General features: G+C 54.4%; 1 protein-coding gene across 3 annotated transcripts; it reads left to right on the top strand.

The window, feature by feature from the left end:
- Window positions 1-1,695: 1,695 nt before the first annotated feature.
- Window positions 1,696-14,804, top strand: LOC142916507 (uncharacterized). 3 transcript variants are annotated; one of them, XM_076061639.1, is made up of 8 exons: window positions 1,696-1,833; window positions 2,642-2,762; window positions 3,229-3,419; window positions 5,508-5,890; window positions 7,279-7,296; window positions 7,794-7,956; window positions 12,324-12,749; window positions 14,026-14,804. In XM_076061639.1, the coding sequence occupies exons 1-8, from the start codon at window positions 1,743-1,745 to the stop codon at window positions 14,271-14,273; spliced, it is 1,641 nt and encodes a 546-aa protein (XP_075917754.1). In that variant the 5' UTR covers window positions 1,696-1,742; the 3' UTR covers window positions 14,274-14,804. The 3 variants fall into 3 exon arrangements, with proteins under 3 accessions (XP_075917754.1, XP_075917757.1, XP_075917756.1); XM_076061642.1 differs by having other exon boundaries at window positions 1,697-1,833; window positions 12,591-12,749; XM_076061641.1 differs by lacking the exon at window positions 7,279-7,296 and having other exon boundaries at window positions 1,697-1,833.
- The last annotated feature ends 4,280 nt before the right edge of the window (window positions 14,805-19,084 follow it).

The raw sequence follows: 19,084 nt of genomic DNA, 5'->3' as shown, positions 1-19,084 counted from the left end.
GACCAGGTAGCTTCCACACAGCGTTACGCAACCGATGAAAAGATATTGCCGCTCGACTGATTCGGAGTGAGACCTCTGCTGTTAAACTGGAGCCAGTCATAAGCACACTGCCCAGGTATGGGAAACTCTCCACTCTCTCCACAACTGCCCCATCACCGATTGGGAGTTGTGGGGGTGGAGTGTCCGATGGTACAAAATACCCAGGCAGGTGCTTAGTTTTGGTGGGGCTGATGGTAAGGCCCCACCTCTTAGTGGCACGCTCCAGTCTCAGCAGCAGCGTCTCCAACTCCTCCTCTGACTGAGCAGCTATTACCAAGTCATCAGCATACATAACGTGGTTGAGCAATAGGGAGCCATCCCTTGACCGCACCCGGGCATCGATTAGCCTCCCATTATATCTGTACCATATGGAGATTCCCTCGGTACAGCTATTGAAGGCTTCACGAACTACGTGGTCAAAATAGATGTTAAATAATGTGGGAGCCAGAGGACATCCCTGTCGCACCCCAAGGTGTACAGGGAATGGCTCTGACTCCCGGCCACGTAGTTTTACCCGGGCCCGCTCACCATCATGAAGGTCCTTAATGATCGTGAGCAGAGGGTCAGGTACTCCAAAAGCACGAAGAACGACCCAGAGCCCAGGCCTACTGATGGTATCATAGGCCTTGACCAGGTCAATAAAGCAGAGATGTAGGTCTTGTTGGAATTCCCTACACCTCTGCTGTAGCAGACGGACAGAAAATATGGCATCCGTGCAGGACCGCCCTTTCCTGAAACCGCATTGGGGCTCCGCAAGCCTCTCCTCAGCGTGCCTGGCAAGGCACGCTGAGGAGAGGCAAGGCACACACAGGTACACACACACAGGTACACACACACAGGTACACACACACACAGGTACACACATACACAGGTACACACACACAGGTACACACACACAGGTACACACACACAGGTACACACATACACAGGTACACACACAGGTACACACAGGTACACACACACAGGTACAGACACACACAGGTACACACACACAGTGTACACACACAGGTACACACACACACAGGTACACACACACAGGTACACACACACAGGTGCACACACACAGGTACACACACAGGTACACACACACACACACAGGTACACACACAGGTACACACACACAGGTACACACACAGGTACACACACAGGTACACACACAAACAGGTACACACACAGGTACACACACACAGGCACACATACAGGTACACACACACAGGTACACACACAGGTACACACACAGGTACACACACACAGGTACACACACAGGTACACACACACACAGGCCCACACACAGGTAGACACACACACAGGTACACACACAGGTACACACACAGGCACACACACACAGGTACACACACAAACAGGTACACACACACAGTTACACACACACACGTACACATACAGGTGAGCATCACACCCACACACGATAGTCGATCATGTTCAATTCTCATGTAATAAAAGTAGGAATCGATTCATTAAGATTCATTTTCGACCACTTAATTCTCATGTTATCCGAACGGAAATCGATTTAATTAGCTTAATCAACTGTATATCGATTCCCATGTTATCCCAATAAAAATCGACTCTATACATCCATTACTCTACAATAATCGATTCCTAATGTTATCCCATTAAGAATTGATGCGAGTATAGTTAATCGAACCGGGAATCGAATTTCTCTGCACGTGACTAAATATCGCTCCATGGCGATGCGTCAACTCGTCTCTAGACTTGGCCTATTCTTCCTCTTCCTCCTGCTCCTCCTCCACCTCGTCACGTGGTGCAGCAGCCACGGTGAGCCGGGCCGGTCGATACATCGGGTGCCAGGTTGTGGTGGACGTGGGGAGCGGTGGTGCAGTGGTTAGCGCACTGTGTGAGTGAGTGTGTGGGGAGCGGTGGTGCAGTGGTTAGCGCACTGTGTGAGTGAGTGGTAAGCGGTGGTGCAGTGGTTAGCGCACTGTGTGTGTGTGTGGGGAGCGGTGGTGCAGTGGTTAGCGCACTGTGTGTGTGTGGGGAGCGGTGGTGCAGTGGTTAGCGCACTGTGTGTGTGTGGGGAGCGGTGGTGCAGTGGTTAGCGCACTGTGTGTGTGGGGAGCGGTGGTGCAGTGGTTAGCGCACTGTGTGAGTGAGTGTGGGGAGCGGTGGTGCAGTGGTTAGCGCACTGTGTGAGTGTGTGGGGAGCGGTGGTGCAGTGGTTAACGCACTGTGTGTGTGTGGGGAGCGGTGGTGCAGTGGTTAGCGCACTGTGTGAGTGAGTGTGGGGAGCGGTGGTACAGTGGTTAGCGCACTGTGTGTGAGTGTGGGGAGCGGTGGTGCAGTGGTTAGCGCACTGTGTTTGTGTGGGGAGCGGTGGTGCAGTGGTTAGCGCACTGTGTGAGTGTGGGGAGCGGTTGTGCAGTGGTTAGCGCACTGTGTGTGTGTGGGGAGCGGTGGTGCAGTGGTTAGCGCACTGTGTGTGAGTGTGGGGAGCGGTGGTGCAGTGGTTAGCGCACTGTGTTTGTGTGGGGAGCGGTGGTGCAGTGGTTAGCGCACTGTGTGTGAGTGTGGGGAGCGGTGGTGCAGTGGTTAGCGCACACTGAGTGCCGTTTGCCCATCTCCCCAGCCCCGGCTTCCCCACTGAATGTGCGCGTGGAGTCTCGAGACCTGCTGACACAACTCCGCTGGGAACCAGCTAACGTGAACCCCGCCACCAGCAGCGTCACCTACAGAGTGGAGAGCAAACGGTGAGATGCTCGCCCACTCACTCACCCACTCACTCACTCACCCACTCACCCACTCACTCAGTCACTCACCCACTCACTCACTCACACACTCAACCACCCACTCACTCACTCACACACTCAACCACCCACTCACTCACTGACTCACCCACTCACTCACCCACCTACTCACTCACCCACTCACTCACTGACTGACTCACTCGCCCACTCACCCACTCACCCACTCACCCACCTACCTACTCTCTCACCCACCCACTCACTCACTGACTCACTCACTCACCCAGCCACTCACTCACCAACTCACTCACTCATCCACCCACTCACTCACTGACTCACTCGCCCACTCACCCACTCACGCATCCACTTACTCACCCACTCTCTCACTCGCCCACTCTCTCACTCACTCACCCACCCACCCACTCACTCACCCACTCCTCACTACCTCCTCCCCGTGTCTCTGTCTGTGCAGCTATGGACGAGCCCACTGGCGGACCGTCTGCGCTGCCACAACAGAGACTCGGTGCGATGTCTCCTCAGCTCTGCGGCATCCCGGTGACCGCTATCACCTGCGCGTCAGAGCCACCGTTTCATCGTCATCACCGGTGGCCTCACCAATCTCCTTGCCCTGGGTCGTGGTTGAGGTCTTACCCTTGAAGACAAGTCAGTGGCTTTGTCTATGTGTGTGTGTGTGTCTGTGTGTGTGTGTCTGTGTGTTTGTGTGTGTCTGTGTGTCTGTCTCTGTATGTCTGTGTGTATGAGTCTCTCTGTGCGAGTGTCTCTGTGTGTATGTCTGTGTGTAAAGTGTCTGTATGTGAGTGTCTCTGTGTCTCTGTGTGTGTGTCTATGTCTCTGTGTGTGTCTGCCTGTGTGTATGTGTGTATGTGTCTGTGTGTGAGTGTCTCTGTGTGAGTGTGTCTCTGTGTGTGAGTGTCTCTGTGTGAGTGTCTCTGTGCGTGTCTCTGTGTGAGTGTCTCTGTGTGTGAATGTCTCTGTGTATTGTCTCTGTGGGAGAGTCTCTGTGTGTGTGTCTGTGTGTGTCTATGTGTGTCTCTATGTGTGCGTGTCTCTTTGTGTGTCTCTCTGTGTGTGTCTCTGTGTGTATGTGTCTGTGTGTGAGTGTCTCTGTGTGAGTGTGTCTCTGTGTGTCTGTGAGTGTCTCTGTGTGTGAGTGCCTCTTTGTGTGTCTCTATGTGTGTGTGTGTCTCTGTGTGAGTGTCTCTGTGTGAGTGTCTCTGTGTGAGTGTCTCTGTGTGTCTCTGTCTGTGTGTATGTGTGTCTGTGTGTGTGTGTGTCTCTGTGTGTGTCTGTGTGTGTGTCTGTGTGTATGTCTGTGTATTTGTCTGTGTGTCTGTCTCTGTATGTCTGTGTGTATGAGTCTCTCTGTGCGAGTGTCTCTGTGTGTGTCTGTCTGTGTGTATGTGTGTCTGTGTGTGTGTGTGTGTGTCTGTGTGTCTGTGTGTGGGTGTGTCTGTGTGTCTCTGTCTCTGTGTGTGTGTATGTCTGTGTATTTGTCTGTGTGTCTGTCTCTGTATGTCTGTGTGTATGAGTCTCTCTGTGCGAGTGTCTCTGTGTGTGTATGTCTGTGTGTAGAGTGTCTGTATGTGAGTGTCTCTGTGTCTCTGTGTGTGTGTCTATGTCTCTGTCTGTGTCTGCCTGTGTGTATGTGTCTGTGTGTGAGTGTCTCTGTGTGAGTGTGTCTCTGTGTGTGAGTGTCTCTGTGTGAGTGTCTCTGTGCGTGTCTCTGTGTGAGTGTCTCTGTGTGTGAATGTCTCTGTGTATTGTCTCTGTGGGAGAGTCTCTTTGTGTGTATGTCTGTGTGTGTCTCTGTGTGTCTGTGTGTGTCTCTATGTGTGAGTGTCTCTTTGTGTGTCTCTCTGTGTGTGTCTCTGTGTGTATGTGTCTGTGTGTGAGTGTCTCTGTGTGAGTGTGTCTCTGTGTGTCTCTGTGTGTCTGTGAGTGTCTCTGTGTGTGAGTGTCTCTTTATGTGTCTCTATGTGTGTGTGTGTCTCTGTGTGAGTGTCTCTGTGTGAGTGTCTCTGTGTGTCTCTGTCTGTGTGTATGTGTGTCTGTGTGTGTGTGTGTCTGTGTGTGTCTGTGTGTGTGTCTGTGTGTGTGTGTCTGTGTGTGTGTCTGTGTGTCTCTGTCTCTGTGTGTGTATATGTCTGTGTGTAGAGTGTCTGTATGTGAGTGTCTCTGTGTCTCTGTGTGTGTGTCTATGTCTCTGTGTGTGTTTGCCTTTGTGTATGTGTGTCTGTGTGTGTCTCTGTGTGTCAGTGTCTCTGTGTGAGTGTCTCTGTGTGTGTGTGTCTCTGTCTGTGTGTGTCTCTGTGTGTCTCTGTGTGTCTCTGAGTGTCTCTGTGTGAGTGTCTCTGTGAGTGTCTCTGAGTGTCTCTGTGTGAGTGTCTCTCTGTGTGTCTCTGTGTGTCTCTGAGTGTCTCTGTGTGAGTGTCTCTGTGTGTCTCTGTGTGTCTCTGAGTGTCTCTGTGTGAGTGTCTCTGTGAGTGTCTCTGAGTTTCTCTGTGTGAGTGTCTCTCTGTGTGTCTCTGTGTGTCTCTGAGTGTCTCTGTGTGAGTGTCTCTGTGTGAGTGTCTCTGTGTGAGTGTCTCTGAGTGTCTCTGTGTGTCTCTGTGTGTGTCTCTGTGTGTCTCTGTGTGAGTGTCTCTGAATGTCTCTGAGTGTCTCTGTGTGTTTCTGAGTGTCTCTGTGTGAGTGAGACGTCATCTCCCCCCCCCCCCCCCCGTGTCTCAGCTGTGCTCAGCGCTCCTACGGTCACCATGATGCTCCACAAGAACGCGACGGTGGAGGAGGAGGAGGGTGGTGATGGTGGTGAGGAGAAGGAGGAGTGTGGTAGTGAGGGTGAGGATGAGGTCTACAAAGATGACGACGATGGCTACGACGATGATGACTACGATGATGATGATGAGGGTGTTGGCGCCGACGGTGATGGGGCTGACGGCGATGGCGACGACGATGGGTACTATGACGACGATGACGACGAGGGAGAGCCGAAGGCGTGGGAGCTCTCCGTGGGGGTCTCCATGAGGAGTGGGTGGAGGAGGAGGATGGCGCAGTGTGACGTGCTGTACCACCTGCAGGCAGAGGTCTCCACACGGAGGGGCGTGACGAGCACGGTGAGAGTGGGTGGGTGGGTAGGTGAGTGGGTGGGTAGGTGAGTGAGTGGGTGGGTGGGTGAGTGGGTGATTGAGCTGCTGAGTGAGCGGGTGGGTGGGTGGGTGAGCGGGTGGGTGAGTGAGTGGTGGGTGAGTGGGTGGGTGATTGAGCGGGTGAGCGGGTGGGTGGGTGAGTGGGTGAGTGGTTGAGTGGGTGAGTGGGTGGTTGAGTGGGTGAGTGGTGATGCTACTACTACTACTGATGATGATGATGATGCTCAGGTTAACACGTAGTTGGCGTACGCGACCAATATCCATAAGAGGTTTTTGGGTTAGGTCGCGTAAATATATAAATGTTGTGTCGTTAAAACCCGCCACCACCCGACACAGCCAACTAGTAAGGGTTGTCACGTAAACAGAACGTGCCAATTCGTCACTAGTGCAACACTAGTGTGTAGTGTATAGTGTAGTGTACTAGTACAGCACACCAGTTGTGTGTTGGAGAGCCAAGCCACAACATTTACAGTCTGAGTACCGTGACGTTTTGCCGGTAATTACAACAAGCTTCATCAGGCGACAGACAGATTTGTGAAGTCTTCCTGTTTCGTTCCTTATATAGAGGCCTAGATGTGGTGACCACCCTTCTGCGCTCTTGCACAATCATGGGTGGGGGGGGGGGTGATTACTGAGGCAAGGCACATGAGGCATGTGCATTATGCAAGCCCTTTGCACTTGTCTTTCCTGTCTATTGTGTTGAATAAAATAGCCCTACCAACAATAATCCCTGCTGAAGTACGCCGCCCTTTGTAGGCATGCATTTAACTAATGTATTATTTGATGATTCGCTTACACGCAGCACTAAGACGGTAGCTATCCGAACGGTTAAAGTTATTTCGATTTGGTTCTATTGGGTAAAGTCACGTAGGTGAAAATAAAATAACAAAAAATCACGACGTTTCGGCCACAACACAAGCGGCCTTCATCAGGTGAAAGGACGAGAGTATGGATCCTAGCAGTCACGAAAGCTTTAAATCTAGAATTATTTCGATTTCTTTCAATTTCGATAGATTCTCTAATTAGTCTTGGCCAGTAGGAGCTAGTTTTGCACAAAACTTCAACATCAAAATCAATGGAGTGTGTCATTGTTGGCACGCGTGTTCTGCTACTGCTGACAGTTGTGTTTGGGAGAATTTAATGTTTCTCTGGTGTTCTTTTAGTCTCGTGCTGATCATTCGTCCTGTTTGCCCAACATAACATTTACCACACGTGCAGTTAATCCTGTACCACACCTTCTGTTGATAGCTTCGGTAATACATGTTTTGTAGCAGATATTAAATTCTGTATTTTATGTACCGTGCCAAATCTGACTCGGATGTTTTGTTTTCCCAAACATGTGGCGGGTTCATCAGCTACTCCCGCAATGTACGGTATTTTGATCGTTTTAATTACTTGGGCGGTTTCAATGCTCTTGTTATTTGATGTGGTTTTGGTATTCAATGCCCTCTTTATTTGTGCATCATCGTAACCGTTCATTTGCAGCGCTTCTTTAACATGTTCAATTTCACTTCTCAGACTGTCACCATCTGACACTTTCTTAGCTCGATGAATGAGCGACTTGACAAGAGCAGATTTCTGTTGCGGGGTGAAGGTTGTGACTCTGCATTCAGATAGGCGTCAGTACGAGTTTTATTTTGGTAAATACTGAGTGTTATTGTGTCACTTCTACCCCGTCTGAGCCGAATGTCCAGAAATGCCAACTCTTTGGTTGTTTGGGTAAAGAAATGTTGGAGTTCTGTCAGCCTCTGTCAGCTTCATGGTGAGACGATTTAGAAATGCGTTCAGTGTATCTTTGCTGTGTGCCCAGACCACCAATGTGTCATCCACATAACCAGGCACACTAAAGCCTTCTGCTTGCCACTGCCAGGAGCGCTTTGTTGGGTGCCGCTACCGCCACCCGGTGCCTCCGCCTGGCGGCAAGGATGAGTACTGCGTCCGCGTGAGAGTCGTAGCTCGCTACCCACGGTGGAAGACAGGGGAGTGGTCTCCACCGTCGTGTGTCTCCGTCCCTCCACCGCACAGTGCCGTAGGTGAGTGGGTGGGTGGGTGAGTGGCTGAGTGAGTGGGTGGATGAGTGGGTGGGTGGGTGGGTGAGTGGCTGAGTGAGTGGGCGAGTAAGTGAGTGAGTGGGTGGGTGAGTGGGTGGGTGAGTGGGTGGGTGAGTGATTGGGTGGGATGGTGAGTGATTGGGTGAGTAGTTGAGTGGGTCAGTGGGTGAGTGGGTGGGTAAGTGGTTAAGTGGGTGCGTGAGTGGTTGAGTGAGTGGGTGGGTGAGTGATTGGGTGGGCGAGTGATTGGGTGGGTGAGTGAGTGGGTGGGTGAGTGATTGGGTGAGTAGTTGAGTGAGTTGGTGCGTTAGTGGGTGGGTGAGTAGTTGACTGAGTGGGTGGGTAAGTGGTTGAGTGAGTGGGTGCGTGAGTGGTTGAGTGGGTAGGTGGGTGAGTGAGTGGGTGGGTGAGTCGGTGGGTGAGTGGGTGGGTTAGTGGTTGAGTGAGTGGGTGCGTGAGTGGTTGAGTGGGTAGGAGGGTGAGTGAGTGGGTGGGCGAGTGCCGCACCCGTTTAGCCCCCTCTATCCGGCCTAACAAAAGCTGTTTAGGCATGCGGTGGCTGGGCATGCGGGCTACATGACCCAGCCAACACAGCCTTGCCTGCCGGAGGAGCTCACCGATGGGACTTTGTCCAGATTTTTCTGGGATTTGTGAGCTCACACAATCCAGCCTGGTTAAACCCAGGATGGATTGTAGGCAGGCCAGCGTAAATGTTTCCAACCGGCGAAGATGTTCCATTAGGGGAGTCCACTTTTCGCAAGCGTAGAGAAGGGAGGGAATGACTGTGGCCGAGAAGACCTGAAGATTCGTGCAGAGTGACAGACCAGGTAGCTTCCACACAGCGTTACGCAACCGATGAATAGATAATGCCGCTCGACTGATTCAGAGTGAGACCTTTGCTGTCCAACCGGAGCCAGTCATGAGCACACTGCCCAGGTATGGGAAACTCTCCACTCTCTCCACAACTCAATCACCGATTGGGAGTTGTGGGAGTGGATTGTCCAATGGTACAAAATACCCAGGCAGGTGCTTAGTTTTGGTGGAACTGATGGTTAAGGCCCCACCTCTCAGTGGCAAGCTCCAGGTTTAGCAGCAGCGCCTCCAACTCCTCCTCTGAATGAGCAGCTATTACCAGATCATCGGCATACGCAACGTGGTTGAGCAATAGAGAGCCATCCCTCGACCCCACCTGGGCATCGATCAGCCTCCCATTTTATCTGTGTAATGGGTTCCGGAGACACTTCGGATAGGAAACTCCTTTATTACAACACAGCACTCCCACAGTCCTCCTGATACACTGCTACAGCCTAGGCACATGGCCTGCTCCTAGCGTGCCGTGACACTGCCTACGCCGTGGGCTCCTCCGCTGTGACCACCCTAGGGGAGGCTACCCTGACCCCACCCAGCCAAGGTGACCACCCTAGGGGAGGCGACCCCTGACCCCAGCCAGCCAAGGTGACCACCCTAAGGGAGGCGACCCCTGACCCCACCCAGCCAAGGTGCGGGTCCAGACTCTGGCTGCCTCGGACCTCACCCTTACAAGGGCGTGGGGCCGGGAGTCCCAGAGTCACACCACCGGCCCAGAGTCCCACCACCGGCCCAGAGTCCCACCACCGGCCCAGAGTCCCACCACTGGCCCAGAGTCCCACCACTGGCCCAGAGTCCCACCACTGGCCCAGAGTCCCACCACTGGCCCAGAGTCCCACCACTGGCCCAGAGTCTCACCACAGTCCCAGAGTCCCACCACTGACCCAGAGTCCCACCACTGGCCCAGAGTTCCACCACCGGCCAAGAGTCCAACCACCACTGGCCCAGAGTCCCACCACTGGCCCAGAGTCCCACCACTGGCCCAGAGTCCCACCACCGGCCCAGAGTCCCACCACCACTGGCCCAGAGTCCCACCACCACCGGCCCAGAGTCCCACCACTGACCCAGAGTCCCACCACTGGCCCAGAGTCCCACCACCGGCCCAGAGTCCCACCACTGGCCCAGAGTCCCACCACTGGCCCAGAGTCCCACCACTGGCCCAGAGTCCCACCACTGGCCCAGAGTCCCACCACTGGCCCAGAGTCTCACCACAGTCCCAGAGTCCCACCACTGACCCAGAGTCCCACCACTGGCCCAGAGTCCCACCACTGGCCCAGAGTCCCACCACTGGCCCAGAGTCTCACCACAGTCCCAGAGTCCCACCACTGACCCAGAGTCCCACCACTGGCCCAGAGTCCCACCACTGGCCCAGAGTCCCACCACCAGCCCAGAGTCCCACCACCACTGGCCCAGAGTCCCACCACCACCGGCCCAGAGTCCCACCACTGACCCAGAGTCCCACCACTGGCCCAGAGTCCCACCAACGGCCCGCACGGCGTCCCGGCCCTTACAAGTGTTGAGGCGTAAATGACGACTCGGAGGAAGATCTTCATGTAGGGGCTTGCGCCAGTTGTTTTATTAAAGACTTCTCTTCACACACCACGACTCCGTGTACTGCACGCTCACTGCCTACACTCCACACCCCAGGGGAAGGGTACTGGGGAGGTCCCTAGCACACCCACAGGCTACCCTAGCCCGGTGCTAATCTCCCCCTACCCTGGGTCCCATCGCTCCCCCAGGGGAAGGGTACTGGGGAGGTCCCTAGCACACCCACAGGCTACTCTAGCCTGGTGCTAATTTCCACCTACCCTGGGTCCCAACTCCCAACTTCACACGTTCCTGGCTCCCCGCCAACAACCTCGGAACACGTCACGGGGTCCCAGCCTAAATATCCCAGGGGGACATGACGTCACCGTCCCGGTCCCCTGTCCGTGCCGGAGGGCGAGCGCGACGTGACGTCACCAACTACCGCCTTGCACAAGGACGGCGGGGCGAGGGGGTCCAGGGTCCTATCAAGCTGCCGCCAGTCTTCGTTCTTCGGCTGCGCCTGGCTCCAGATCGGCTGGGGAGGTCCCCTCTGGTGCCTCCTGCCCACCGAGGGGTGGGGCTGTCTGGGGTCCTGAGCCCCCAGCAGCCCCTCCCCTCTTGGGCTGCCGCTGCAGCCCCTCCCCTGACGGTTCGATGCACCGCCGTCACATCTATGGCGCTACGTCTGTACCAGATGGAAATTCCTCTGGTCTGGTACGGCCATCGAAGGCTTCACGAACTGCGTGGTCGAAATAGATGTTAAATAATGTGGGAGCCAGAGGACATCCCTGTCACACCCCAAGGTGGACAGGGAATGGCTCCGACTCCCGGCCACGTAGTTTTACCCGGGCCCGCTCACCATCATGAAGGTCCTTAATAATCGTGAGCAGAGGGTCAGGGACTGCAAAAGCACGAAGAACAACCCAGAGCCCAGGCCTACTGATGGTATCATAGGCCTTGACTAGGTCAATAAAGCAGAGATGTAGGTCTTGTTGGAATTCCCTACACCTCTGCTGTAGCAGACGGACAGAAAATATGGCATCTGTGCAGGACCGCCCTTTCCTGAAACCACATTGGGGCTCCGCAAGCCTCTCCTCAGCATGCCTGGCAAGGCGGTGTTGAATAGACACACAGACAGACACACACAGACACACAGACAGACAGCCACACACAGACAACAACAACCGCCATTCGCCACTAAGTGGCGGTGACGTCACCACGACGCTTGTGCCAGGACATGTGCACCTTGAGGCCACGTGGAGTGTCAAACGCCCGCTGGCAGGTCACGGGGCAGACCCAGGTACCACGGGTCGACTGACTGAGATAACTGGCTAATGCACCACCTGTGCCCCCTACTGTGCCAACCTGCTGTGCTTTAGCCACCCGGCGCTCCGCTCGTTGTTGTGAGCGTCGCTCCTCCGCCCTCCGTTGTTGTTCGAGGGCAACTACCTCCAACTGCCCAGTAGCGTCCTTCACGAGCCTCCACCACAGAGGCTGATCTTGACACCGCTGGTACCAGTCATCGGCAAGTCCACTCAGCTCCACGTCCTCCTGTACCACATCACTCCATCTCTTCTCCAGTCCATGCTGCGCCCGTTTAGCCCCCTCGATACGGCCGAACAAAAGCTGTTTCGGCATGCGGTGGCAGGGCATGCGGGCTACATGACTCAGCCAGCCCAGCATACAGACACACACACAGACAGACACACACACATACACAGAGAAGTGATTAAGACCAAAACCTCCTCCTCCTCACTAACCTCATCCAACAACACTGCTCAGCATCCCACTCTGTCTGTGTCTCTCTGTCAGTCTCTCTCTGTTTCTCTGTCTGTATCTGTCTCTCTGTCTGTATCTGTCTCACTGTGTCTCTCTGTTTCCCCGTGTCTGCCTACCCATGTCTACCCGTATCTCCCCGCGTCTCACCGAATCTCCTCGTGTCCCCAATCCCGTAGCCATCACCACCACCACCACCGCCGCCACCACCACCGCCACCACCACCACCAATGCCACCACCACCACCACCGCCACCACCACCAATGCCACCACCACCGCCACCACCACCACCGCCGCCACCACCACCACCGCCGCCACCACCACCGCCGCCACCACCACCGCCGCCGCCACCACCGCCGCCACCGCCGCCACCATCACCACCGCCGCCACCACCACCATCACCACCATCCCATCCACCTCCCGCTCCTCCTCACCCTCGTCCACAGTGCCTACGGGAGACGAGGCGACGCTCCCCGCCAGCAGCAGCACTATCTACCCCATCAGCTTGACGGTGGCCATGACGGTGCTGGTGCTGGCGGTGCTGGTGCTGTTCCCCTTGCTGGTGTGCGCCGTGCAGGGCAGACGGAACGCCGGCAAGCGTCCCGGTGAGCGGCGGTGGCGTTGCGGTGGCTACGTAGATGTTGACTGCCTCGCTTGGTACACGGGAGGGCGTGGGCTACTTCCCCGCCCCTGACACCCGTATATTTGGAGTTTGCGGTGTCTCCCTCATCATCATCATCGTCATCATGGTGGCTATGAGATGGTTACTACCTCGCCTGGATCATCTACATCATTAGACCTCCTTTGCCAGTACCAAAAAGGGGAAAAACCCTATTATTATTACCTCGCCTGGTACGCAGGAGGTCGTGGGTCCTATCCCGACCCTGACACTTCCTGTGTCTCTACGCGTTCAGAGCCATTTGGCTGCTGCTCCTTATTTGCCACCCGACAACGATGATGATGACGATGATGATGACGACGATGATGATAATGATGATGACGACGATAACGATGATGACGATAATGATGACGATGATGACGATAATGATGACGATGATGACGATAAGCCACTGAGTTGAGCTGTCACTTGTGGTAGCCGGTGTAGCTTCTACAAAACAAGTGACGTAGTAGCACAGCGGGGGGCTTACCTGGTAAGATACACAATATTTGTCTATATTTATTTTTATTGATTTGTTAACCTTTGCTATACCTGGCATGTGCCGATGGCGCGTGACATGTCAGCGTGACGAGTTTGCGTGACGTGTTTGCTGTTGTAACGTTCTGACCCCCGTACCCCCGACCGTACATTTGTGGATTCCGCCTCCTCCTGCTGCTACAACATGAACACAATATTCCCATTGTGTTCAAAGTCGAATTTGTTTTTGTGTTAAGTGGCGTCAATATATAAACGCTGTGTCGTAAAACCCGCCACCACCTGACGCAGCCAATTAGTCAGGTTTAGTGTCACGTAAACAAAACGTGCCAATTAGTTACGAGTTTACAGTGTAGTGTATAGTGTAGTGGACAGTGCAGTGTACTGTCCAGTGTAGTGTACAGTGTAGTGTAGTGTACAGTGTAGTGTACAGTGTAGTATACTTGTTCAGTACTAACCGGTAGTGTGTTGTAGAGTAAACCCACGACAACGTTCACAATTCAAGTACCTGGTGACACCTCACCGGTAATTACAACAACCACAACCGGCATCATCAACATTATCATCGGGCCTGATGATGCTGCTGCTGCTGGCTGTTGTTTCGAGTTCCGTGCCTCCTGAGTGTTTTCTCCCCACCCTGCGTGATATTCTCGTTCCCCGGCGAACGAGCGAGGGGGGAACGCCCCAGGCCTGGTCCCCAAGCCTGATATTGTCTCTGCCGAGTGCAGGTAGCCACCGCCGCTGTCGCCACCGCCACCACCGCCGCCACCGCTGCCACCGCTGCCACCGCCGCCGCCACCGCCGCGGTGGAGCAGAAATCGGAACTTTAGGACCTCGTCCCCGCCCCCGGTTGACACCGCCGGATGAAAGCCGCTCCCCAAGTCGTCGCCACACCAATCACACCGCACGGTGGTTAGGAGATGTCGACCACCTCGCCTGGCACGCGGGAGGTCGTGGGTTCCATCCCGACCCCTGACGATGCCTGCCGCCGCTGGATATTTCTGAGTTTGTCCCATAGACTCACCACACAGAGACCCATAGACTCACCACACAGAGACCCACAGACTCATCACACAGAGACCCACAGACTCACCACACAGAGACCCACAGACTCACCACACAGAGACCCACAGACTCATTACACAGAGACCCATAGACTCACCACACAGACCCAAAGACTCACCACACAGAGACTCATAGACTCACCACACATAGACACCCAGACTCACCACACAGAGACCCATAGACTCACCACACAGAGACCCACAGACTCACCACACAGAGACCCACAGACTCATCACACAGAGACCCATAGACTCACCACACAGAGACCCAAAGACTCACCAGACTCGCACAACTTTATCCATGGCCCGGTGGGTGGTGGTGGTGAGGCTGTGTGCGTTGTTGGGGCGCGTGCACGATGCATCTTCCAGAACGATCCGAGAGAGTCGACAGAGAATCATCGTCCGTTCGACTTGCCCCCACCCAGGGGGGGGGGGGGGGGGTGGGGTGGGTGGGGGCGCTTTGCGCGTCACGGTTCTGTTTGACGTCGCCACGTGGCCCGGCGTTGGTTGTGGGTCACGTGGTCTGTCGTGGCAACGTCCCCTCTCTCCCTGCCTGCCTGCCCCCAGACTGAAGGGGGCATGGCAGCTGTTTTGTTGTTTGCTGGAGACATCGCGGTGGTGGTGGTGGTGACGATAATAAAGGTGGCGAGTTCACTTACCTGGGCTGGAACTCCTCCTCCTCTATACAGGTGGACGCGTGATGTTGTGCACGGGACTTGAACTATAAACGGAGCGTTTTATTTTTGCCGGGTAAGGCCCTCATTGAGATGCGGCGTAGCTCTCTTTCAGAAGGCCCTGACCTGGCCGTTACAAATCATAGCTCTAGCAATTCGGTTTATTATCATCGTCGTCGTCATCATCACGTGGACCTTTAGAGCAGTTGGCAAATACTCGACAACTCACGTTTCTCAAATGTGGAGGGGAAAACCAGAGGGCCCGGAAAAAAATCCACGCGACAAAAGGGACAGAGACAAAGTCTATACAGCAGCAGCAGCAGCGGGCATCAGGGTCGGCATGGAACCCACGACACCCAGACCCAGGGCTTGAATGCAGGGTGTCAGTGTCTCTGACACGGCCATTATGAACCCACTGAGAGAGAGACACCCAGACCCAGGGCTTGAACCCAGGGTCTCAGTGTCTCTGACACGGCCATTATGAACCCACTGAGAGAGACACCCAGACCCAGGGCTTGAACCCAGGGTGTCAGTGTCTCTGACATGGCCATTATGAACCCACTGAGAGAGAGAGACACCCAGACCCAGGGCTTGAACCCAGGGTGTCAGTGTCTCTGACACGGCCATTATGAACCCACTGAGAGAGACACCCAGACCCAGGGCTTGAACCCAGGGTGTCAGTGTCTCTGACACGGCCATTATGAACCCACTGACAGAGAGAGACACCCAGACCCAGGGCTTGAACCCAGGGTGTCAGTGTCTCTGACACGGCCATTATGAACCCACTGAGAGAGAGAGACACCCAGACCCAGGGCTTGAACCCAGGGTCTCAGTGCCTCTGACATTATGAACCCACTGAGAGAGAGAGACACCCAGACCCAGGGCTTGAACCCAGGGTGTCAGTGTCTCTGATACGGCCATTATGAACCCACTGAGAGAGACACCCAGACCCAGGGCTTGAACCCAGGGTCTCAGTGCCTCTGACATTATGAACCCACTGAGAGAGAGACACCCAGACCCAGGGCTTGAACCCAGGGTGTCAGTGTCTCTGACACGGCCATTATGAACCCACTGAGAGAGAGACACCCAGACCCAGGGCTTGAACCCAGGGTCTCAGTGTCTCTGACACGGCCATTATGAACCCACTGAGAGAGAGACACCCAGACCCAGGGCTTGAACCCAGGGTGTCAGTGTCTCTGACACGGCCATTATGAACCCACTGAGAGAGAGAGACACCCAGACCCAGGGCTTGAACCCAGGGTGTCAGTGTCTCTGACACGGCCATTATGAACCCACTGACTGATGTATTTATTAGAGATGTTTACATCTCTCATCTATGAACTCCCAAAGTGAAAACACCAAAAACTCCCCAACAACAACAACAAACACAACAACAATGCTTTGTTTTAACCATCTCAACAACACACACGCCTGTCTCTGCGTGTGTCTATGTGTGTGTCTGTGTGTCTGTATCGGTGTGTGTGTGTCTCTGCGTGTGTCTGTGTGTATCTGTGTTTATGTGTCTGTATCGGTGTCTGTCTCTGCATGTGTCTGTGTGTGTCTATGTCTCTGCGTGTGTGTTTATGTGTCTCTGCGTGTGTGTCTGTGTCTCTGCATGTGTGTCTGTCTCTGCGCATGTGTGTCACTGTGTCTGTGTGACTGCCAAGTTGTCCTTATTTTCGTTGCCTTCTGATACGCCCAGCAGAGACACTTGCTGCACACACTCACCGGGTCGCAAAAAGACAAAGATCCCCCGTGTAGCCTTAACAGACCGTTGGGGCAAGTGCTGTTAGCGAGCACCTATGAAGGCCGGCATGGCACACGAAGGGGGTGGGTGGCCAACACAACGCCCAGCCGCCTTTGTCTCCCCAGTGGCGATGTTTACACACCGCACCAGGAACTCATTTGAGGCGGAGTCGACCTAGGGGAGGCCCTAGACCGGTTCAAATAATCGTCACCGATGTTGGATGCGAGTGGGAATCGAACTTGGGTCATCAGGTTCGTGGTGCAGCGTAGCGCTAACTGCTACACTTCAGATCTCCAAACACAACCGCCATTCGCCACTAAGTGGCCGTGACGTTACCACGGCGATTGTGCCAGGCTGTGTGCACGTTAAGGCCACGTGAAGTGCCGAACGGAACTTACGGAGGGCGCCTGCCTCCAACTGCCCAGTAGCAGATTCCTACACGAGCCTCCTCCACAGAGACCGATTGAGACACTCAGCTCCAAATCCAACAGCACTCCGTCTCTTCTCGTAATGCCGGTCGACCGATTCTGAGCGAGACCTCTGCTGTCAAACCAGAGCCGGTCATGAGCACACTGCCCAGGTATGGAAAACTCTCCACTCTCTCAACATCTGCTTCATCAACAACGGGGGGTGGAGTGTTTGGTGGCACAAAATACCCATGCAGGTTTTGATTTAAAGCTTTCGTGACTGCAAGGATTCCTCTTCTTTGGTTCTTTCGGTAAAGTCACATAGAATGAGAACATAATAATAAATTGATAAAATAAAATAACACAATAAAATTCTCACGACGTTTCGGCCACAACACAAGCGGCCTTCATCAGGTGAAGGGACGAGACTGTCTGGAGGACAGCGCTGGAGCGAACACTGCCAAGCTCAGACCGTGACCTTTAAGCTGTGTGAGAAGAAACAGAGCGCCTTGACAAAGGAATTAGCATAGAATTTAGCATTGAAATAGCTGAGTGATTAGCTTGTGACTGGTCACAGAAATGGCTATGTTAAAGTCAAAGCATACACATCCACAGAGGCACCCCTTGACAAAGGAATTAGCATAGAATTTAGCATTGAAATAGCTGAGTGATTAGCTTGTGACTGGTCACAGAAATGGCTATGTTAAAGTCAAAGTAACAACAACAACAACCGCCATTCGCCACTAAGTGGCGGTGACGTCACCACGACGCTTGTGCCAGGCTATGTGCACCATGAGGCCACGTGAAGTGTCGAACGCCCGCCGGCAGGAGGTCACGGGGCAGACCCAGGTGCCACTGGTCGACTGACTGAGATGACTGGCTGATGCACCACCTGTGCCCCCTACTGTGCCAACCTGCTGTGCTTTAGCCACCCGGCGCTCCGCTCGCTGTTGTGAGCGTCGCTCCTCCGCCCTCCGTTGTTGTTGGAGGGCGACTGCCTCCAACTGCCCAGTAGCATCCTTCACGAGCCTCCTCCACAGAGGCCGATCTTGACACCGCTGGTACCAGTCATTGGCAAGTCCACTCAGCTCCACGTCCTCCTGTACCACATCACTCCATCTCTTCTCTAGCCCGTGCCGCGCCCGCTTAGCCCCCTCAATCCGGCCAAACAAAAGCTGTTTCGGCATGCGGTGGCTGGGCATGCGGGCTACATGACCCAGCCATCGCAGCCTTGCCTGCCGGAGGAGCTCACCGATGGGACCCTGCCCAGATCTTTCAAGGATTTGTGAGCTCCTCACACAATCCAGTCTGGTTAAACCCAGGATGGATCGTAGGCAGGCCAGCCTAAATGTTTCTAACCGGCGAAGATGTTCCATTAGGGGGGTCCACGTTTCGCAAGCGTAGAGAAGGAAGGGAATGACCGTGGCCGAGAAGACCTGAAGCTTAGTGCGGAGCGACAGACCAGGTAGCTTCCACACAGCGTTACGCAACCGATGAAAAGATATTGCCGCTCGACTGATTCGGAGTGAGACCTCTGCTGTTAAACTGGAGCCAGTCATAAGCACACTGCCCAGGTATGGGAAACTCTCCACTCTCTCCACAACTGCCCCATCACCGATTGGGAGTTGTGGGGGTGGAGTGTCCGATGGTACAAAATACCCAGGCAGGTGCTTAGTTTTGGTGGGGCTGATGGTAAGGCCCCACCTCTTAGTGGCACGCTCCAGTCTCAGCAGCAGCGTCTCCAACTCCTCCTCTGACTGAGCAGCTATTACCAAGTCATCAGCATACATAACGTGGTTGAGCAATAGGGAGCCATCCCTTGACCGCACCCGGGCGTCGATTAGCCTCCCATTATATCTGTACCATATGGAGATTCCCCCGGTACAGCTATTGAA

This window comes from Petromyzon marinus, unplaced genomic scaffold, assembly GCF_048934315.1.
Source record: "Petromyzon marinus isolate PM22_M1 ecotype Great Lakes invasive population unplaced genomic scaffold, UKy_Petmar_22M1.pri1.0 PM_G_Scaffold_39, whole genome shotgun sequence".
Classification (NCBI taxonomy): Eukaryota; Metazoa; Chordata; class Hyperoartia; order Petromyzontiformes; family Petromyzontidae; genus Petromyzon; species Petromyzon marinus.
The sequence above is the reverse complement of the archived record's forward strand: the minus strand, read 5'-3'. Positions and strand labels throughout refer to the sequence as shown.